This window comes from Mercenaria mercenaria, chromosome 5, assembly GCF_021730395.1.
Source record: "Mercenaria mercenaria strain notata chromosome 5, MADL_Memer_1, whole genome shotgun sequence".
Lineage (NCBI taxonomy): Eukaryota > Metazoa > Mollusca > Bivalvia > Venerida > Veneridae > Mercenaria > Mercenaria mercenaria.
Window position 1 is genome coordinate 37,858,258 of NC_069365.1, and position 24,226 is coordinate 37,882,483.

At 35.2% G+C, this 24,226-nt stretch overlaps 1 protein-coding gene across 1 annotated transcript; it reads right to left on the reverse strand.

Annotated features, from left to right (window-relative positions):
• Window positions 1-3,086: 3,086 nt before the first annotated feature.
• LOC123556935 (WD repeat-containing protein 55-like) lies at window positions 3,087-21,585 on the reverse strand. The gene is given in 9 exon segments (XM_045348036.2): window positions 3,087-3,139; window positions 3,142-3,463; window positions 5,949-6,118; window positions 7,033-7,132; window positions 9,497-9,603; window positions 13,570-13,642; window positions 14,302-14,487; window positions 16,545-16,663; window positions 21,521-21,585. Coding segments are annotated over 9 exon segments (1,107 nt in total). The 5' UTR covers window positions 21,524-21,585; the 3' UTR covers window positions 3,087-3,112.
• Between the last annotated feature and the right edge of the window lie 2,641 nt (window positions 21,586-24,226).

Here is a 24,226-nt window from a genome sequence, read left to right on the forward strand (position 1 = left end):
GAAAATTTCAGTTTTATTCATCGTTTATAAACAGATGTTTGTCCCTAATTTTGATCAAAGGAGGCCTAGATCTTATCGATTATTGATTATCAGTGAAAATCCACAGGCATACAAAGCAGATAAATCGATAAGTGGCTCCGGAATATATCGGAAAATTGATACCAGTAATTAAGCGGCGATATGGCTGCAGGTGTTAATGAGTTAACAGATGACCCCTATTGTCTTTTGGGCAAAGGTCAAGGTTAGTGACTGTTTTGGCTGATGGCTATCTTTCTTCTTAATACATTTTGTATGCAGTAAGTAAATGATCCCTATTGTTTTGGGGGTCAGGATGTTGTGGAAAAAAATATGATTTGAACATGTAGAACTACCTTGAAGTAGAGATCATAGTGACCATATGACTAAAATGGTGTATGATCTTTAACTGGAGAGTGCTGTGTTCATCAAACTTCATAGCAAGACTGTATATGGGAAGTTGATGATCCCTGTAGACCAAAAATTACATCTGTACCAAGGGGCATATGTGTTTTACAAACAGCTCTTGTTATATACTACTTTTGGATTTTGTATATCCACAGACTTGTTCTGGACTAGTAGTAGAAGACCAAAGTGTCCCCTGCTACGTTATTTTGCTTTTCAGGCACTGGCATACAACTGGTTAAAAGAAACAACAACAGACACTGCCGCCAGACATCATGTCCTGCATAATTCTTGTACTATAATGGTAAACACTTTTGTATCCATTAAAAAGTTTGAACTATCACATCCAAGTGTGACCTTGTCCTTGGATGGCCTAAGTTGTGAGCTATGCAGTTTTTTTTACGAGATAAAAAACGAATCTAGCTATATGAAAACCCTTCCTAAAGTTCAAAAGATATGGAGTGGAAACATTTCACCTTCGACTTCCCAAGTGTGACCTTGACCTTGGACCTAGTCACTTGGGGTCATCATGATTGTCATTTGAAAATCCATCAATGTTTTCACAGATATGCCTCCCAAAGGAAGTTCAAGTATGGACCAACACACACTCGTTTATCCAATAGTATCTTGGGGTACAATGACAGAACATTTTCTGTCAGAAAGCTTATATTCATTGTTTCATTCCCATGAAATAAAATTATTTTCCACGAGACTCTGCTTTGCATAATTATGGTTTCATCAGTGGAAAAGCAAGCAAAGAGCCAAATTAGTTGTAGACTTCCACTGCAGGTGACTAAACAAGGCTGTGTCAGAAACATTTTTTTTAGGTAACAATTACATCTGTCAGTGAATGACTTATACAAACTGAACTAATAGACTCAAGTCAAATGAAGCATTTTACCACTACATTTTTGAAGGCTATTATATCTACTACAAAAGGAGCTGTGGTGTTGGGCTCCCTAACTGGGAGGTCATGGGTTCAAATTCGCAGACTTTGACCAAAATCTCCTATGACCAAGATCCTATACTTAATCATGAGTATGATCAGAAGTCCAGGAAGTATTTTTAAAATGTAGTATGGGTAAAAAGCAGTTTGTAGTGATAGAAATGTAGGCAATGTCCCAGCGCAGGGCTTCGGAAATTTGCCGGTTTGTCGGTTTTGGACCGATTTTTGACTTTTCAGACCGATTCGTGAAGTGAAAAAACGAAAAAAATCGGTCCCGTAAAAATGGAGAAAAGTATAAATTTCGGTCTGATATCTCAATACACGATCACCTGCCAAGTAGGAAATTGTTGGTCGCACCTTCAGATAATCAATAAACGTGTCAATAGTCTGATTGTCACTTTGATAATCGGTATGTAATTAGCGCGAGACGCAATCAGTGCTCGCGCGGCACATCCTTTAATGTTTGCAGACAGCCGACTGCGGTGTATTAAACATTTTTGACTGGTTTCCTAACGTTTCTGACTGGATCCAAATCATTTCGACGGGGATCCACTTCTTTTATTTAGAATCCGACGGATGGTTTATTTCAAAAGGCTATGTTTGATCACGGTAACAAACAAATGGTCGCTGCATTTAATCAAAGAGCTATAATTGTACATTATAGGTCTTTGATTTAATGAGACATCACACGGAAAACCGATAAAAATAATTTTTATAATTACTTGATCTGAAAAAATTACATGATTCATTTGTTGGGGCTCCAGTTGAAACAAATGCAGAAAATCGTCTTTGCAGCCCGACTGTATAAAAAAGAAAAAAATGGACGGGCAGCCACGAATGATAAAGAAAACCGGAGTGGCTCTGTTTATCAAATCGGTCTTTTAAAAAACGTTTGTTTACATCAGAAGAGAACATATAACTTTATAAAATGTACATGTAGTTGCTTACTGAAGTACAACGTAAGTGAAATGAAATATCCGTGGCCAACCCGCGTGACGTTTTGGTACTATACATGCGGGAAAATCGATCTCAGCGTTCAAATAACGTACACATTCGGTCCGCGGCAAAGTATTCTTTTAATACTGAGGCTGTTTAGCAGAGAATATGTGTCGTGTAACTCACTTTGACGCATTGTATTTTATAGAATTCCGTCAAAGAATGAGGAAACATCACAAAGTATCTGCCGTGTATACGGTATCGAAGTCACGTGCGTTGGCTTTTAGACTAGTTACGCACACGGTGTCAATGCCTCGTATTATCTCGGAAAAACATCGAAATTTAAACAAAGTAACGATCACACATAACACTGAATAACTGTCTTCATTGTATGGTAACGCGCGGTGACTGGTAACTCAGTTTTAATGCATGACATGCTTATTTCTTTACCCTATCACGTTTTACAAAATATGTAATATTGGGAATGCGGTGGGTGGGGTAGCGCCGATGTCAGGATTTTCGTTTCGGACCGATTGAGTTATCAAAATTTCCGGAGCCCTGTCCCAGCGTCAAAGTAATTTGGAATATTGGCTTTAACTTAATTTCTCTACAATAGATGTAAAAAAAAATAAGTATGGACTGATTACTACATTACGAATGAATCAAGCTTAGGCAACAACTAACTGGAATTATGTTTCTCTTGCATGTCGCAAACAAAAGTGGTCCAGCATTTTTGCAAACCTCTATCATATAGCATTTACCACGTAAGGAAATCGGAACACAATTTGCATCTTATAAAATTTTTTTTATTCAATCATCCTCATCATCGCTATCATCTTCATTTCATCACTATCATCATCATCATCACCTTCACCCTGACCACTTGTAGAAGCATTATTTTCATCAGCAGCCATGTCAGCAAAGAAATCCCCTTTATCTGATGATTTGAGAAATTTGGATTTGTTTCCTTTTTTCGCCCTGCTTTTCACATCAACAGTCTCATCCTTGATACTGTCTACATTCCAGAATTTAATTTTCTGATCATGAGAACAACTTGCTAGCCAGTGTTTGTCTCTAGAAAGTGAAAGGTTCTCCACAGGAAAATCACCTGGATGCTCCCCGACAACTCCCAAGAAACGGTTCGGTAGAATATTTACTGCTCTGAAATATGAAAATAATTTTTAAAGAATAGTTTCCAACACCTGAAGAAGCAACTACATGTACTGTAAGTTTAAACTCAAAATCTGATATCTCATCTTTTTACACTCATCCAAGTAATTCTCTATAGTCACTAAATTCCCGTATTTAGACGAAAAATTGTAACAGTAACCATATCCCAAAGGACATTTTGCATACAACATAGGACCTCATACTTTAAAATAAGGGGTTTGGCCTGTATTTTTGACTTGCAGAACACTTGTCATGAAATATAGACTGAAAAACTATGGACCAGGCCAAGTGACCTTCACCTTCGATCAAAATGTGTCCATATCTTAAGACTGATGTTTTGGGAATGCAAGGAATGATCTGTTTGTTTGTTTGATTTGGGTTTAACGCCGTTTTTCAACAGTGTTTCAGTCATATAACGGCGGGCAATTAACCTAACCAGTGTTCCTGGATTCTGTAACAGTAAAAACCTGTTCTCCGCAAGTAACTGCTAACTTCCCCACATGAATCAGAGGTGGAGGACTAATGATTTCAGACACAATGTCGTTTATCAAATAGTCGTGGAGAACAAACACCCCGCCCGAGGATCGAACTAGTGACCCAGCAATCCGTAGACCAATGCTCTACCTACTGAGCTAAGCAGGCGGGTCAAGGAATGATCTGACCTTTTGAGTCTATCACATGGCAAACTAACTCACTATGTAGAGACAGACACTAAAATTTTCAATGATAGTAATACACTAAATAAAGTCTAGAAATTGATTTCCAAGTCCTTGAAATAACCAAAAATGATTTCACAAATGTGAAGTTTATGATAGTTTAGTTAATATCAATAACAGAAGTTTTAATTTTTAATTTAAAGTTGTGATCCGCAAACAGTGACAACTCTTGCCTTGGGCTAGTACTTATAAGCAGAGATATCTGTTAGTTTACTTCGCTTGCAATTACACAATTGAGTGGAAAATGAAAACTGTTTTAGACACAATATTATACTTTTTTGCACAACAAAAACATTTAGGATTTATTCATTTGTGTTTGATTTGCCCCTCAAAACATGGTTCCTATGATTCTGTCAGCTTACATATGGTAAAAGATTAACTTTTAACAAGCCAACAGTAAAATGAAGTACCAGTAAGTATAACTAATAGTGCAGATAATACAGTATCAATATGTCACAACAGAAGCACTTTTGTAATGCAGAACACCTGGTAGGATTAGTAAAGGTGCAATTATACATGTATTGATCTCTATTTCCTATGCCTACACTATGCATAACATTTATAGCAAGTAATATTAACATCCAGTAAGGATGGCAAAGTTACGTACATGACAAACTTTATTCTCCAAAATTTTAATGTGACCTTGACCTTCAAGAGAAACAGTCATAAACTGCATCCAAGATCAACTCAATGAAACCCCATTAACAACACAATGGCTCCTCTTATTTCATGGCAGGTGAAAATTAATAACTAATACTGAGTTACCTAAAATAGTTTAAATTCTTATAGTTTTAATGTAAAAACCATACACAAATTAAGTTACAATTTGTCATTCATTATTATCCCATCACATACACCAGTATTTTTTAATGTTAATGAATTATCAAAATATTAAAGTGGAATATATCTGACATTATCACAGAAAAAAATATTGAATATATTTTTCACTGGTAAGAATCTATGAAATGGGTCAATTTAGTCAAAACATGTTCATTTTACTTGTAAGATCAAATATCTTTTATTCATGAACACCATATATTTTACATTTTCAATCGTGCGAAGTAGAGTTTTGTATCCTGCGCATTACATGTCAAATCATGACAGTGAACACGTGTGTGAAGTTTTAATCCATTCCCATTAGTGAGTACAGAGATACCAGCTTACATACAAAAACTTAACCAAAAACTGCTAGGTCGAAAAAGGGGCATAATTTTGTAAAATTGCAAAGTAGAGTTATGTAACCTGTGAACTGCATGTCAGATCATGACAGTGAAGTGTGTGATGTTTCAATCTAATTTCCATTAGTGGGTACTGAGATATCAGCTTACATACAAAAACTTAACCAAAAACTGCTAAGTCAAAAAAGGGGCATAATTTTGAAGATAAAAACAACAACAAAGTAGAGTTATGGGACCTGCTTAGTGCATGTCAGATCATGACAGTGAACAAGTGTGTTAAGTTTCAATCCATTCCCATTAGTGGGTACAAATAATTACCAGCTCATATACAAAACCTTAACCAAAAATTTCTAAGTCGAAAAAGGGGCATAATTTTCTAGACTAGCAAAATAGAGTTATGGAACCTGTGCAGTGTAAGTCAGTTCATCCCAGTGAATAAGTATGTGAAGTTTCAATGTATTCCCACAAATAGTTACTGAGATACCAGCTTACATACAATGCACGGGCGAGTCCAATAGCTCTACTATTCTTTGAATAGTCGAGTTTAAATATAAACGTCATCCTCCATATTACTGCTTTTACCTTATCATTCCATCACATGAACCAGTACACACTATGTCATCTGTTAAGGGTACCATACAATCTACTGACATTGGGTGACCCGGGAACCGGTCACTTATATTACCCCACTCTCCCCATGTGAAGATATTCAACTCTCCCATTCCACAGCCACATACTACTTTCTGACCTCTCTGAAAAGTCAAAAATCACAATTGCTCTATGAAATAAGTGGGTTCTGATATTTGGTTTTAGTTGGGATTTAATGTTGCACCTTCACAAGTATAGGTCATTTGGCAACTTTGTACCTTTTGAGGAGGCCGAGGACCCAAGGTGCCCCTCTGTGCATTAATTCTTCACAGGCAGGCTCTTAATAAAAAAGCATGCTTGACAATTCAACAACTTCTAAGTCAAATAAGGCCCATAATGTAAGTGACAGGTTATTTTTATCATAATTTAATACTGAAATACAGATTTAAAACTTGACAGCTACTAGTAGTTGCACACAAAACTTTATCAAAAACGTAACCAAATCTTTTTTAAAATTAAACAAAGGGCTATAATTTGAATTAAATTTAACCAAGCATTATCTAACTTGGTTATTTCAGTAGCTTTGATGACTATGAGGCCTTGTGTGAAGTTCCATTTCTTAACATGCAACGGTTACTGTCAGGTATTTCCCACAGTGACCATAGCAATGGTGAAGACCATGTGAGCAGAATAGGTCCAACAGTTCTTCGAATAGTCAAGCTTTTAAAGTGTGAATGCCATAATCAATGGATAGGCAGTCCCTATTGGATACCTTCCTTTGTATGAGAAATGTATCTTAAACATATTTATCTCATATTTTATTAAAACTAAGAATTTTATCATTTCAATTTGTATAAATGAGCTGCACCATGAGAAAACAACATAGTGTATTTGTGACCAGCATGAATCCAGACCAGCCAGCGCATCCGTGCAGTCTGGTAAGGATCCATACTGTTTGCTTTCAAACCCTGTTGCAATTAGAGAAACCGTTAACGAACAGTCAGACTGAGTCTGGATCCATGCTGGTGGCAAATGCACTATGTTGGTTTTCTCATGGTGTGGCTCAAATGTGTATTACCTTTACAATAGCCAATGAGAGAAACTCGGAATCAAACAATTCTGACTGTGTATCCAACTTTTTTCGCCGCAGATTAAATGCTGTGAGGGTTCCTTCTCCACTGCAAATAAAGTTTTATTGTTTTAATAACACAACAAAAGCACCGCCTTGCGGGTGCTGACGCTCATCTGATTTTTTTGTATAATAGAAATATTGTCCTACCCATGATTTTCTAAGTCTAAAAAGGGCCATCATTCTTGCAAAAAGCAGGATAGAGTTATGTTTCTTGATGTACAGCGTCCGCTTATGATGGTGAAAAACTGTTGCAAGTTTTAAAGCAACAGCTTTGATAGTTTATGAGAAAAGCTGACTTAAACATAATACTCAACCAAGAAAACTGATTTTCTAAGTCCAAAAGGGGCAATAATTATTGCAAAAAGCAGGATGGAGTAAGTTTCTTGCTGTACAGGGTCAGCTTATGATGGTGAACAAGTGTTGCAAGTTTCAAAGCAATACAAAAAAAATGTAGCTTTGATAGTTTAAGAGAAAAAGTTGACCTAAACATAAAACTTAACCAAGAAATCTGATATTTTCTAAGTCCAAAAGGGGCCATAAATCTTGCAAAAAGCAGGATGGAGTTATGTTTCTTGCTGTACAGGGTCAGCTTATGATGGTGAACAAGAGTTGCAAGTTTTAAAGCAATAGCTTTGATAGTTTAGGAGAAAAGCTGACCTTAACATAAAACTTAACCAAGAAAACTGATTTTCTAAGTCCAAAAGGGGCAATAATTCTTGCAAAAAGCAGGATGGAGTTATGTTTCTTGATGTACAGGGTCAGCTTATGATGGTGAATAAGCGTTTCAAGTTTCAAAGCAATAGCTTTGATAGTTTAGAAGAAAAGTTGACCTAAACATAAAACTTAACCAAGAAATCTGATATTTTCTAAGTACAAAAGGGGCCATAAATCTTGCAAAAAGCAGGATGGAGTTATGTTTCTTGCTGTACAGGGTCAGCTTATGATGGTGAACAAGTGTTCCAAGTTTCAAAGCAATAGCTTTGATAGTTTAGGAGAAAAGCTGACCTAAACATAAAACTTAACCAGGCAACGCCGACGCAGACGCCGATCAAGTGATGACAATAACTCATTTTTTTTTCAAAAAATCAGATGAGCTAAAAATCAAGGCTGAAAACCAATTGGTAAGTATGTATGAAAGGTAACAAGGCAGTCTGAAAGACAGCTATATCCCCCGCCAATGTAATGAATAGTGAAAGAGTTGATGGTATTGGGTGGAACCAATTAACATTTGAGTTGTGACCTTGGCCTTAAGCTGGCAAGGGTGAGCTTTGAATTCTGCACAATGTTTTCATAAGAGAAATATTACCGCCAAGTCATATCAAAACCCTTCAAAGAGTTTAGGAGATACAGAGCAGACATGAAATGGAAGACTCAAACCTTTGACCTTGAGTTGTGACCTTGACCTTGAGCCAACATGACTGACTCATGAGTTCTGCACATTGTCCTGATGAGGTGATCAATTGACCTAAATTTCATGAAAATTCTTCAAGGACACAAAATGGAAGGCTCAAACATTCGACCCTGAGTTATGACCTTGACCTTAAGCTGACATGGCCAACTCATAAATTCTGCACATTGTCTTGATAAGGTGATCATTTGACCCAAGTTTCTTGAAATTCCTTCAACGGGTTTAGGAGATACAGAGCGGACACAAAATGGAACACTCAAACATTTGACCCAGAGTTGTGACCTTGACCTTGAGCAGATATGACTGACTCATGAGTTCTGCACATCATCTTGATGAGGTGATCATTTAACCAAAGTTTCATGAAAACTCTTCAAGGGGTTTAGGAGATACGGAGTGGATACAAAATTGAAGGCTCAAACCTCTGACCTAGAACTGTGACCTTGACCTTGAGCTGACATGGCTGACTCCTGGGTTCTGTACATCATCTTGATGAGGTGATCATTTGATACAAGTTTCATAAAATTCCTTCAAGGGGTTTAGGAGATACAGAGCAGACATGGAATGTTAGGGACTAATGGAAGATGGAAGGACAGACAGATGCACATACTGAGACCATTCCTATAACCCCACAACGTTTGTGCTTAGTTTAGATTAGTTAAATGTTTTAGGAGGTTACCAATATACTTCTGAGGACTTACTTGATACTTTCCTCAGGCTGACAGAAAACTAGTCATTTTGCGAAGTTTTCTTGGCTTCAAAGAGAAAACACAATTCTGTTTAAGTTTATGAAGATCAGGTATAAAGTATTAACAAACTGTTTTCCTTTATTTCATGTAGCGACTCACTTTTTGACACTAGATGGCCCAATTTCAAAACTGACAGAGACTTGATAGAATCAAAGATTCTGACAATGTTTAAATCTGACTGGACCGAAACCGAGACCTCTAGATTGCTAACAGTAGCTCAGATGAGCTTATTTAAAAAATATATTCAGTGACTTACCTAGTGGTTAGAAGTGTTCTTTTAGCATCGTCCACAGCTATATCACTGATAAATTCTTCTGATTCTTTCACTTCCATTACAGCCTTCTGTTGTCTCAAATCCCATAACTACTGGAATAAACACAAGTTTTATAGTTTCTCATCCACATAATATAACAGCAAGAACAGAGTAATTACAAAGAGATCTATTACTGCAGACTGGTTATATTCACAAAGGTTTTATCTTCACTAATGTTTACAAATAATGCCACTTTCGAATTCAAAATATTCTTGTATATTAATCTGCATCATGTACTAAAACACACTCATGTTTCTTGAATTCTTAACATCGGGTTTGGCGATATATCACCATTTTGTGTCGATTTGCCGTAAAACCCAACTCACTCACTTACTCTTAACATAAGGAATAAGACTGCTAACCAAGAAATTGTTTAACCTTTACCCTGCTAAATTTCTAAAATGGGCTGATCCATCATTCAAATTTGGCAGTACCACTTATAATTATTCAAAGGGGTATTCACTGAAAATTTATTGACTTAAATAGCAAACAGTGCAGACCAAGATCAGTTTGCACTGATCGCAAAAGCAGAATCACTTGCTATCAGCAGGTTAAAGTTTGATAAATTAGTAACTTTTGCGAAAATTACTCAAACTACTACATGTAAAGTAGACACCCATGCAGGAAGTTTATTCTGGACATAATTCACATGTTGCAACATTTTCCAACCTTTGTGAATTATGACTTTATCTACAATACTGTGAAACCTATAAAATGTCTTACTAGTATTTCCAACCAAAGCTTCTCTTTGTTTGGACACTTGTAACACAATGATAGCCCGCAGGTCAGTTTTCAGCTAATTAATCATTGTGTTTATTTTATCTGTTATTGATTTTGGTAGATAATCCTGATAATTCTTACAAATGATACGCATTCTGTTTACATGCATAGGTCATTGTTGGTATTTACTACTCAAGCAAATTTCGTAACATCGGAGTGTTTTATCCATTACGTTTTGGCCTAAATGACTTTGTTTACTATTATTACAGATCAGATATTGCGAAATTCTCAAAAGAAATTGATTTGGTCAGCCTTAATTACTTTATTATTGTTTTTGATGGAATTTTCATTAATTGGCCAGAAATGTTAATTACTTTGTTTACCTGTTCAGCATATTGTTGTTGTTTACAATTTATACAAAATGAATCACCGTTGAATGTTTTATCTATTAGATTTGACCCTAATTATTTTGTTTGTTTCGGTAACAGTAATTTATTTACGAAAATACACAATCGTGATTGATTCTACATCTGTTGTTTACTATTATATGTGTACATAATGGACGTTTTGATTGACATGTTTTGAAATTGCTTCGAATATTTTGAAATACTTGTAAACATGTTATTGCATTGTAGTTCGTAAAAAAGGTATAAATACTCAGAGAATTAAGAGAAGAGAGGAGAATGGGGAGAGGAGGACTGAGTCAAGAGAAGGGAGGACTGAGTTAAGAAGACAGAGACAGAATCAGGACGTTAGAAATGTTTTACAAAAATGGGATCGGATAATAGCAGTTCGGATTGGTTCAGATCAGCTCGGTTAAGTTCGATTTTTTGGGCTCGGGTTTAAGAGCGGGTTAAAAATAACTGTGGAAGTTTCAGAACTGATATTATGTTATAGAACTTTTGGACTTAAGAATAAAAATTAATTAAAAGTTGGACGCGGGAAAATACTATTTAAAAAGCTGATGTATTTATACCTGAAGTGACTGTTAGTATAGTTGACGTCTGTATAACCTTGTAAATAAAACTGAGTGTGAAAAAAACTGCTGACTTTCTCAATCTATGCAACCAGTAGTGGTGGTGTTACACACTTTTACATAAAATTCCATAGTTCAAAACAAATAATAATTTCATGGTACAGGGCAAAAAATGACTCAACGTTAAACATAAATCAGGGATTAACACATATTTCAATATTATCAAAAGATGAACTAGAAATGAACTTGTAAAAAAGCGCATGTCTCCCCCAATGCAAAGTCCTATAGGCAAGAAGTCAATAGGGGTCAGGAGCGAAAGTCAAAGAGACACTGATGGTTGGCTGCAATAGGGATCATCTACTTGGCATGTCCAGTCATCCCGCTAAATTTCAACACTCTTGGCCTAGTGGTTCTCAAGTCACTGTTCAGGCTCCTGTGACCTTGATCTTTGATCAAGTGACCTCAAAATAAATAGGGGTCATCTACTCTGCATGTCCAATCATCCTATTAAGTCTCAACATTGTAGGTCAAGTGGTTCTCAAAATATTTTCCAAAAAATGATTTTACATGAACAGGCCACTGTGACCTTGACCTTTAATAGACTGACCCCAAAATCAATAGGGGTCATCTACTCTGCATGTTCAATCATCCTATGAAGTTTCAACATTCTGGGTCAAGTGGTTCTCAAGTTATTGATCGGAATTGGTTATCAATGTTCTGGCCTCTGTGACCTTGAACTTTAACGGAGTGACCCCAAAAACAATAGGGGTCATTTACTCTGCATGAACAATCATCCTATGAAGTTTCAACATTCTGGGTTGAGAGGTTCTCAAGTTATTGATTGGAAATGGTTGTCCATGTTCAGGCCCCTGTGACCTTGATCTTTAACAGAGTGACCCTAAACTCGTTAGGGGTCATCTACTCTGCATGACCAATCATCCTATGAAGATTCATCATTCTGGGTCAAGTGGTTCTCAAGTTACTGACCGGAAATGGTTTTCAATGTTCGGGCCCCTGTGACCTTGACCTTTAACAGAGTGATCCCAAAATCGTTAGGGGTCATCTACTCTGCATGACCAATCATCCTATTAAGTTTCAACATTCTTAGTCAAGTGGTTCTCAAGTTACTGACCGGAAATGGTTTTCAATGTTCAGGCCCCTGTGACCTTGACCTTTAACGGAGTGACCCCAAAATCGATAGGGGTCATCTACTTTGCATGATCAATCATCCTATGAAGTTTCCACATTCTGGGTCAAGTGGTTCTCTAGTTATTGATCGAAAATGGTTTTCAATGTTCAGGCCCCTGTGACCTTGACCTTTGACAGAGTGATCCCAAAATCAATAGGGGCCATCTACTCTTCATAAACAATCATCCTATGAAGTTTCAACATTCTGGGTCAAGTGGTTCTCTTGTTATTGATCGGAAATGGTTTTCAATGATTCAGGCCTCTGTGACCTTGACCTTTGACGGAGTGACCCCAAAATTAATACGGGTCATCTACTCTTCATGACCAATCATCCTATGAAGTTTCAACATTCTGGGTCAATTGGTTCTCTAGTTATTGATCGGTAATGGTTTTCAATGTTCAGGCCCCTGTGACCTTGACTGTTGACGAAGTGACCCTAAAATCAATAGGGGTCATCTACTCTTCATGATCAATCATCCTATGAAGTTTCAACATTCTGGGTCAAGCGGTTCTCTAGTTATTGATCGGAAATGGTTTTCAATGTTCAGGCCCCTGTGACCTTGACCTTTGACCGAGTGACCCCAAAATCAATAGGGGTCATCTACTTTTCATGACCAATCAACCTATGAAGTTTCAACATTCTGGGTCAAGTGGTTCTCTAGTTATTGATCGGAAATTGTTTTCAATTTTCAGGCCCCTGTGACCTTGACCTTTGACGAAGTGACCTCAAAAACAATAGGGGTTGTCTACTCCAGCAGCCCTACAACCCTATGAAGTTTGAAGGTTCTAGGTCAAATGGTTCTCCAGTTATTGATCGGAAATGAAGTGTGACGTACGGACGGACAGGGCAAAAACAATATGTCTCCCCCGGGGGGTGGGGAACATAACTAGTCACTTCAAATATAAAATATTTGTATCTATACTGAGAAAATCTGAAATGTAATGCACAAGGCATAAGCCTCTCAACTGCCAGGCTTTTCTTAGGTCACAACTCTACCAATTCATTACAGCGGTACTAGATTTTCACTAGTTAGTATACTCAGTATTTAAATAATATAATAAACTGACAAATAAACAAGTATCCTATTTCTTTTCAATGCAGGAATTCCATAAATGTTCTAGTCATACTTACCTTTAAGTGACCATCATCATCTCCCGTTACAAGAAAGTTTTCCCCAGTTACTAACATACTATATATTGGAGACCTGCAATTTACAAAGACGTTTATTCAGAACTATGAGTCTTGTTTTCTTGCGTTTATAGTTGAGAAAATATTGTGACTTTCCATCTTTAACAGTGGAGCACAACCTCTGCAGGTGATCTTATGGACAAGTGATCAATAATTTCTTGCTGGCAGGTGGCGTGTATTTGACTTAAGTATAATGGAAACCACCTAAATAGGAGCCTATGGAAAGTGGAAAGTCCCACTTAGAACTATGGTCTTGGTCCAGAATATTGAAGAAAAGTGCACCCCTAAGCCCTCCCAATTGAAAAAACAGCCTTGGCACAGAACAAGAAAAATGTATCCCTAAACTGGAATCTCCTAAAAAATGAAAATTTTCTTTGTCCAGAGGCTATTCAGGTTAGAGCAGTTCCAGTATAATTATAGTTATCAGTTAACCCTTACCACGCTGGAAATGACTGATTCTGCCTTTGCGACCATCCATGCAGTATGATCATGACCTGCACAGTCATATACAGTCAGTATCTTTTGGTAGGCATCCCTTTTAACAGTAAATGGTACTGTCGAAGTTGGAAGATGGACAAGTTTATTATAGAAATTTAGCTGGGTAAGAGTTAAATTTCAAGCATTACAGTACTACTGTGATTAAATCATAAGTAATACTTTAACATTTACACTTACTCGTGGGCGCTCTTCACTTTTCTCTTCACTGTTCCTGTGTTGAGGTCTATAGAATTGAATGATTTGTCTTTTGATGCTGTATGAAGTTCTTCTCCGCTAGGGGAGAAACGAACGACACGACATGACTTTTTGTGATGTGACAATTTCATCAACTCGCTATTCTCTGATGTAGTGGAGTACGAATGTCTGTGTTAAAAAATACAAGTTTTAACAGAAGAAACAAAGCACAGAAAACAATGCATCTGAACATAATAAGAATACATTGTATATACAATTATCCCATTTTGTTAAAATGAACCAGGAATGAAATGTGTATGTATGTTCCAGGTTGAACTCATCAAAACGTCATGATTTAAGTTCAATTTTAAATTTATTGAGTTGATGTAAAACACATTTACAATTAAATTCCAATAATAACCTTTAGCCCGCTGGCGGCAAATGATTCTGCCCTTGCGACCAGTGCAGTTCAAGATCAGCCTGCACATCCATGCAAGCTGATCATGGTCTGAACTGTTTGCTATTCAGTCATTAAATTTTCAGGGAACACCCCTTTGAATAATAAATGGTATTGCCCAAACTGAATGATGGACCAGTCCATTTTAGAAATTTAGCAGGGTATGTGATAAGATCACCATCAGTCTCAGTACAGCTGATGGAATCGAGCACACAGGTGTGGACTGAAATATCCAATGTATCTTAACTATTAATATATTTTTATTGTGATTTTAATTTATAAACATGACCGAGCAGCAGTTACTGTAGGCGTACATTTATTAGCGCGGCAAAAATTTAGCGCAAACGCAATTTTTGGTGATATATCTAATTAATGCGTGGACGTGAATTAGCGCTCTCGCGAGACCGCTAATTTCTAATTTTAGCGCTGTCCGAGATGAGGCTCTCGGAGATTTACGGAGATTCACGAAGATTTTCGGAAATAAACTTAACCCTCGGCAATATTTATGTAATGTGTTTCTGCTGTAATTATACGTCATACTGATTATGAAATCAACTTTTATCACTGTTAGAGGGCTAAAGAAAGTACGATTTATTTGAAATTATTTATTCAAGCGAAATATCAAACAAAGTTTCCAGCGCTGGTACAGTGATAAAATTGAACATGCCCTCGCAGAAGGAACCGAGATTGAAAATCTTGACGTAAACTTAAAATTGAGTAGTCTAAAGCCTATCCATGCTGCCTGGCTGGTCTATGCACACAGAAATGTGAAAAAAGAATCAGTCAAGACTGCATATGTAAAGTACATATAACATTGTAATAATAGTAATAATAGTATAATATGTATACTATTGCCTACTTAACTGTATTTTCTTCTTGTATTTAAATATAATAATCTGCGTGTTTTATATTCTGTATACTAGTTATAATTGCTGAAATAAAACAAGATTGTCACACATTTTAATCATTGAATCCCCTTTGTCCTACATGCATTGTGTCTTAATACAAACGTTCACACCTTTCCGTAAACAAGCAACTGCAACAACGGACATACCCGAAGGTGATACGGAAATCGATAACAACTTGATTAGATGAGAAAAAAACACAAACTACAAGCTTAAATATTTTATTTTGCATGATCATATATTTAAAATAATAATATGAACAATAAACAGGAATATCATACGAACCTTAAAATATTAGCAAGCAGTGTAACTAGTGCAAACTCTCTAGAGTATTTATTTGCAAAAGTTCGAAGAAAACATCATATAATGAAAATGTACATGAAAATGCTTGGACAAATTAATGCGCAGACATTAATTAGCGCACGTGCGAAAGCGCTAAAAGCACTGTTATTAGTACACCGCTAAAATAAGTAACCCTACAGTAGTACTTTTACTAAATAAATATACTGTATAATATTGATTATGATATATCAATAATCATTTGGACCTAAGTGCGTTCAAGGAAAAAATAATTAAATTCTTTAAAGAGATCCAGCATGCGACAAGCTTCCTTAAACTGTATTTTCATAGTTACTATCTCTGAACCAGTAACTGCCTTTAATAACTTCATAACTGACGCTACAAAAAATTAATCTGTAGCGTTATTTTGTACAATTTCTACTTTGCACATAGTTAAAGTCAAATAAGATCTCTGAAACAATTAAGATATGTCATTTTTAAGTTAGAATTACACACAAAGCAAGTTTTGCAAAAAAACTTGAATGCTCAGATAACAAAATCAAACTCCTAATCAAAAATACACAGAGGACAGATATTAAACTTACAAATATGCATCTCCTTCTATGGTACCAGAGGCGATGACATCTTTTTCAGGGTGGAAGCATATATCAACAACTATATCACTGAAAGATATATCTTTAGGCTTTCTTATCATGTCTGTAGCCTAAAAGAGAAATTAGCAAAACTGTAATGATTATTATTACAAGGTATATTAAACAGACCTAGTGTCTTGTTTTTCATTTTTGGGGAATGGTGAAAGGGCTCATCACAAAGGGAAAAGGGAGTCATAATGACTAAAATAGGGAAAATATCACATCTTCATAAAAAGACTTTTTATACAAATATTACATTTTAAAAGAAAACTAGAGCTGCTTTTGAGAAAAGCGAATGTCTCCAACAACTGCCTAATCATCTAAATATATTATATACTGTTTACTCACTACAATTCAAGGGCCAGAACTCCAAAATGCCTGGACCGATTTGGCTCATTATCGAACTTGTCCGAGGTCTTATGGTCAAACACATTTTGTTCAAATTTGGTGAAGATCGGATGAGAAATGTTCTACTTAAGAGTGCGGACAAGAGCAAAAACACCGCTGACAAGAGTAAAAACGCCGTTTCGGTAATTCAAGGGCCATAATTCCGAAGTGCCCTGGCCAATTTGGCTAGATATCGAGCTTGGCCGAGGTCTTATAGTAAAACAGACTTTGTTCAAATTTGGTGAAGCTTGCACTTAGAGCGCACATAAAGTGCCGTTTTAGCTCCCAAGACCTGAGCATATTTCGGCAATTCAAGGGCCATAATTCCAAAGTGCCTAGACCGATTTGGCTAGTTATCGAACTTGGCCGAGGTCTTATGGTCAAACACATTTTGTAAAAGTTTGGTGAAGATCCAATAAGAAATGTTCAACTTAGAGTGCAGACAAGGTTTGTGACAGACACACAGAAAGACAGACAGACAGACACACACACACACACAGACTGGAGTAAATCAATATGTCTCCCACACCATTGTGTGATGGGAGACATGATAACTTAAAAGCACATTGTCTTGTGTTTTAAATGGTATGGCTTACGCAATTACCGAGATCTACAAAGAGTTTTGGTTGGAATACATAACAAGGGGGCCAAGATGGCCCTAGGTCGCTCACCTGTGTAACACACCACAACAGTGTAAACATGTTTTACCTAGTGATTACATGGAGACAAATATTATGACAAATTTTCAGTAAGATTGGACCAAAAAACGTGGCATCTTGAGTGTAAACAAGCATTTTCTTTGATTTGACATAGTGACCTAATTTTTAACCCCACATTACCCAGATATGACCTTGTCCAAGATTTCATGATAACAAACCCTCTGACCAAAATTTATGAAGATAGAATCAAAAATATGCCCCCTAGGGTGTAAACAAGCTTATTCTTTGATTTGACCAGATGACCTAGTTTTTGACCCCACATGACCCAGATAAAAAGTCATAAGATATTTCATACAGACAAACATTCTGACCAAGTTTCATGCACATCAAATGAACAAGAGTGTTAACATGCTTTTCCTTTAATTTGACTGGGTGACCTAGTTTCTGACCCCATATGACCCAGTTTCAAACTTGGCCTAGGAACCATCAAGATAAACATTCTGACCAAGTTTCATGAAGATAGGTCATAAATTGGGCTTCTAGGCTGTTTACAAGCTTTTCCTTTGATTTGACCTGATGACCTAGTTTTTGACCCAACATGACCTAGTTTCGATCCAGGCCTAGAGTTCATCACGATAATCATTCTGTGCAAGTTTGTATCAAATCAAAGCATAAATAAAACCTCTATATGGCTGCAAAAGCCAAAATAGCAAATTTTGGACCTTTAAGGGGCCATAACTCTGGAACCAATGACAGGATCTGGCCAGTTTTTGAAAGGAACTGAGATATTATGCCAATACAAGTTGTTTGCAAGTTTGATTAAAGTTGATTGCAAAATGTAGTCTCTATCGTGTTCACAAGCCAAAAATAGCAAATTTTGGGCCCTTTAAGGGGCCATAACTCTGGAACCCATGATGGGATCTGGCCAGTGTTCAAAAAGAACCGAGATATTATGCCAATACAAGTTGTGTGCAAGTTTGATTAAAGTTGATTGCAAAATGTGGTCTCTATCGTGTTCACAAGCCAAAAATAGTAAATTTTGGCCCTTTTAAAGGGGCCATAACTCTGGAACCCATGATGGGATCTGGCCATTTTTCGATAGGAACTGAGATATTATGCCAATACAAGTTGTGTGCAAGTTCGATTAAAATTGATTTCAAAATGTGGTCTCTATCGTGTTCACAAGAAATTGTGAACGGACAAAGGGGGTAATTATTAGCTTAAGCAAGAGCACCGCCTTGCGGGTGCAGACGCTCATCTGACAACTGTTTTGATAATGGTTTGCTATTATTTTGATATCGAAATAAGTAATTAAACAATTTTTACACATCTCTTTATCATTAATCTCTCTAACGATGCACATGAAAGATGACCTGACTTTCAATAGCAGATACGAAAGCAAAGAGACACTCTCAAAAACTCAAATTTCGTCTTACACAAATTCTTGATAATTCAAATATATATAGAATAAAAATAAGTGCAAAAATCTACAGCCCTGCATTTTATGTAACTATAACTATGAAATTAAAAGTAACACATGTTATCAGCAAAAAATTAATATGTAGTAGTAAGTTTAATTTATTTCTTCCCCACTTGATACCTCGACAAGTTAAAACTATCGCACATCGAAAATTATTTTGTAAACATAGGTGAGGTATCATCAAAAAACCTAACATTATAAAGCTCGTAGACATGAAGAACAAACATCCCAATCACCTAGATGAAACAACTGCATGAATAACGCTCAATTAAAGCTGCTATAGCATAAGTCCAGAAAGTGTTCCTTCCCAACCAGTAAAAGCGTTTATGAAGGAGCTTTGGAAAAGTCATTTTTTATAACCAGATCTATAGTTAGTCCAAATAATTTGACGTCAGAACTGATTCAGAGATATTTTCGTGATAGGGCAGAATCACTCTCTTTACGTCAAAACCAGTACCGGTAGACCTTTCTGTGGTGAAAATAGATTTAGGTATAAAAACACGATTAGGCAATATACTTAAACGACGAAATTGTAAAACAAAAAAAACAAAAAATAAAACTGAATCATTTTAAGGTTTAAACATATTTACAGTAAAACACATTAATAAAGCGTCTGTTTCATTTGGCTGCCATGCTGTATTACTACAATTTACATGTCTGCCATTACACTCATGCAGTGTAGCTGACAGTGCATGCAGTTTGTCATTATCCAGGGCACGCGTTTGGCAATTTTTGGGGCCGAATATGGGTACCATTCCCCTCCTAAAATAATATGCTTTTTTTCCCCTTTCTCAGAAGAAAATTCCCCTGATGATAGGTTGTTTGACACAAATAGATATGAACTCTTTCTTTTAATAATATATAGTGCCTCTAAGGAAGATTTCTGTTGCAATATAGTCACATCAATTAGGAATGACTGAAAACAGTATTAATAAGTGTGAAAAGTAGTTACATATACATGGCTTAAACTTCCCCTTTTCGTCTTAAAATGTCGAAAAATTCCCTTCCTGAGGGTATGGGTACCTGTCCCCAAAAGTTGTCTAGTGCCCTTTATCGATCACGTAACATGAAGCGGAGCCACGTATGTGTGTTAAAGGTGGATAATCAGATTTTGGCCATGTAATGGATTTGTTCGAAACTTTAGCATCTGATCATTTACACTCATTTATGGTCACTTAACACTTAATACAAATTAGATTTTCACTGGAGGTATTTTTAAAATTTCATTTTCCTATCCTGGTTGCCCAACCAAGATAGAGTTATTTTATCATAAGTATAAATTTGATAAACATACTTTGCCTAAGGAAATGTATAAATATTAGACATATTGTAATATATTTGTAAAATATTTGCATTAAAAATTATGTATTTAGATGGAATTCATTAGAAATGCAAGTTTGAAAAATTATTATTACCTCCCTTTGCCTATCTTGGTTGCGCAACCAAGATAGATTGAAAATAAATGAATTCAGAAGCTACACACAGCTTTAAAACTTGCATTTTGGTTCAGATTGTTCAATAGTTGATATGTCTATCAAATGCAAATGTAAAAATAGACATTCTATCGAAATAAAAAGAAATACCCAGCTTTTTATATACTTTCATATTAAAGGGGAGTAATTACAAAATTTTATAAAAATAATAAAATATACATTTCAAATAGGAATCTAACTCTATGTAATCGGTCTTTTTGTTCCTTAAATAATTCTCTACCAGAATATACAAAAAGTAAAAAATGTCATTAAATGTTGATTAAATGTGACTGACCACCTTTAACTTTAGGGTTGTTGTTTAACACAGTGACAAACTTGTGTTTTGCCGTTTATTCACATAAACGTCTTGAGTGCATGAATGGAAGGAAAAACTGGATATATTCTTTCCAGGTATATTAAAATTTCACTACAGTAATATTTTTGTTTTTTAACAGTTAAAGTGTGATTTAAAAATTGCCACATAGAATCGTTGCGGAAGGTTCACCACAGAAAAGGTCCTTCCTACATTGTAAGTGAAGGAGAGATATTGACCTGTGCAAAAATTATCACAATAATCATGTAATAAGACTAATTTACAGCAGGCTGGCAGCAGATAATAGTAAAGAAAATAAAAGACAAATATTGGAATATGAAGAAGGATTATACTCTGATGCTTACTTAACCATGTCATTAATATACTTGGTCACCTGTCTTAATAAAACTGCAATGTAGCTGAATAAAACATATCCGAGTACTATGTATGTATCTTAAGTAAAATTACACATTAACTGTAATGATTGTAGCGAAATTATTGCTCAATACGTATTTTTCTGCTTTTTTCCATAATAATACAGTTGTAACTGAAAATCTGCTAGCCTTTTAAAAGTCAGTTTTAGAATAAAACATGAATATCAACACATGTAAACTTACCATTGTTAATTTAGAGTTATTATACCTTTGAACAGTAAAAATAAATAGTTAACTGAGACCTAATTGTACTTAAAGGTCAGAGACCACCAATTCAAAAAAGTACAGGGGACTTACTGGGAATGAGGTAAGTGTATACCTGGGAATAAGGTAACGTCTGTGCGTTCTGATTGGTCAGTCATGTAAACAAACCCAGGAAGTGATTATTTTTTTCAAAATTGATATTTTTTCACTGCATTTACAGTATTTTATTATACATTTTGACAAAATTTGTTACATTTTATGTGTATTGAATTTTTTTTTTATCAAACGAATTTCTCCCGCTATGTCAATGATGTAAACAGGGGGTCATCTCATTCACACGAAAATTACTTAAATAAGGTATCACTATTCATATGTTTTTCGTCTGATATTTTGGTAGAACTAAGATAGTTCTTGAAAAACTTGTAATTAGATACACATGTTTCGATGTATGGAAGGCCGTACACGCCATAATGTTGCAATGTAAGTCTATGGGAAACAATTGGTGGTCTCTAACCTATAGGTGGCGTATAAAATTTTGTATTTCAATCACTTAAATCTTTTAAAAAGGGTTTATAACGTTAATTAGGACACTGGATCTCTTTTACTATATAAATAATACAGAAAGTAAAAATCAATCTTGTAAAACTTACTGTATACTTTTTGGGAAAGGGGTTTTAGATATCGAGACTGATTGTTGAGTGCATTTAGAACTGCAAAAGGATATAGGAGAGATTTATAAAGATAATTGCTAAGAAAATATGAAAATCGTAATAATTTCAAAACTTTTTGAATTTTCAAAATCCTTAAATAAACGAAAAAGTAATTTTCTTTACCCACTCCAACATGGATTTCGTCGCGGTCGTTCTTGTGAATCCCAGCTTCAATGGTAGAATTTGTAGATGATATTACTAGAAACATGAAAAGTGGGAAAGAGACATGGAAAAACAATTTAAATATTTTTTAAAAGTATCTATTTGTATCTTTTAAGGGACATATCTATTTCGTAAAAAAACAACTCATTATTTAAACGTTCTAACCTGTCTAATATTTCTTATGTAACTATGTTCCATATAAAATACGGCAGGTTATCAAAAGAGTCTAACATGTAAGTTAAACTCTAATCTATCACATCTGTCAAAGAAAATGACGATATCTTCAACATTAAAGTAATAGAAATGAAATAAAAAGTTCATTTCGTACAAGTTTGGTGCACAATTTCCATTTCCTATGACGCGCTCTTAATTTACATTGTAATAATTCTGTTATAAATAACAAAAATATATCATCTAAAATGACCAATCCAATGTGAAGGTTTATCTATTATTTAATAAAATAAATTGAAGAAACTTCATAAATCTTTGAAATTAATGCCGCAATTAAAAAATAAATGTCCATTTTGTATAAGATTTTGTATGAAAATGTCCATTTCGTAGGCCGCGGTCTTGATAAATCGTACAATTTCTTTTATTCACCCTACCAATTTACCATCAAAAATAATCATCATGTAGGTGAAACTATCCTCTATCAGATTCATTTAAGAAAATACAGATATATTTGAAATTTTAAGCCGTATTTTAAATAATAAAAGTCCATTTGTATAAGATTCTGTATGAAAATGTCCATTTCGTAGGCCGCGGTCTTGATAAATCTTACAATTTCTTTTATTCACTCGGCCAATTTACCATAAAAAATAATCATCATGTAGGTGAAACTATCCTCTATCAGATTCATTTAAGAAAGTACAGATATATTTGAAATTTAAGCCGTATTTTAAATAATAAAAGTCCATTTTGTATAAGATTCTGTATGAAAATGTCCATTTCGTAGGCCGCGGTCTTGATAAATCGTACAATTTCTTTTATTCACCCGGCCAATTTACCATCAAAAATAATCATCATGTAGGTGAAACTATCCTCTATCAGATTCATTTAAGAAAATGCAGATATATTTGAAATTTTAAGCCGTATTTTAAATAATAAAAGTCCATTTGTATAAGATTCTGTATGAAAATGTCCATTTCGTAGGCCGCGGTCTTGATAAATCGTACAATTTCTTTTATTCACTTGGCCAATTTACCATAAAAAATAATCATCATGTAGGTGAAACTATCCTCTATCAGATTCATCAAATTGGCATACACACGTAAATTTATATCTTTAATAAAAGCTTAAAATGATTTTTAAAAATATTCATTAGTTGAAATTTTATGTCTAGATTTTGCCTGCCACTTGAAGTTTCTGCCCATATATAAACTCTGGCGAAATCATCACCCGTATACGTTTTTCGTTTCAAAACCACCTTATATAAATACTTTTTCTTGAAAATGAACATGCAAACTTATGAATATATTCTTAATAAAAACCTAAAAAGATTTAGAAAGAAAATTCATCACTTTAGATTTTACATCTTGATTTTGCCTGACACTTGAGATTTCCGCGCATGTAGAATCGGGCGAAATCTAGACCCGTATACGTTTTTCGCTTCAAAAACACCTTAAATATAAATATTTTTTCTTGAAAATTGGCATACACACGTAAATTTATATCTTTAATAAAAAGTTAAAATGATTTTTAAAAATATTCATTAGTTTAAATTTTATGTCTAGATTTTGCCTGCCACTTGAAATTTCTGCCCATATAAACTCTGGCGAAATCATCACCCATATACGTTTTTCGTTTCAAAACC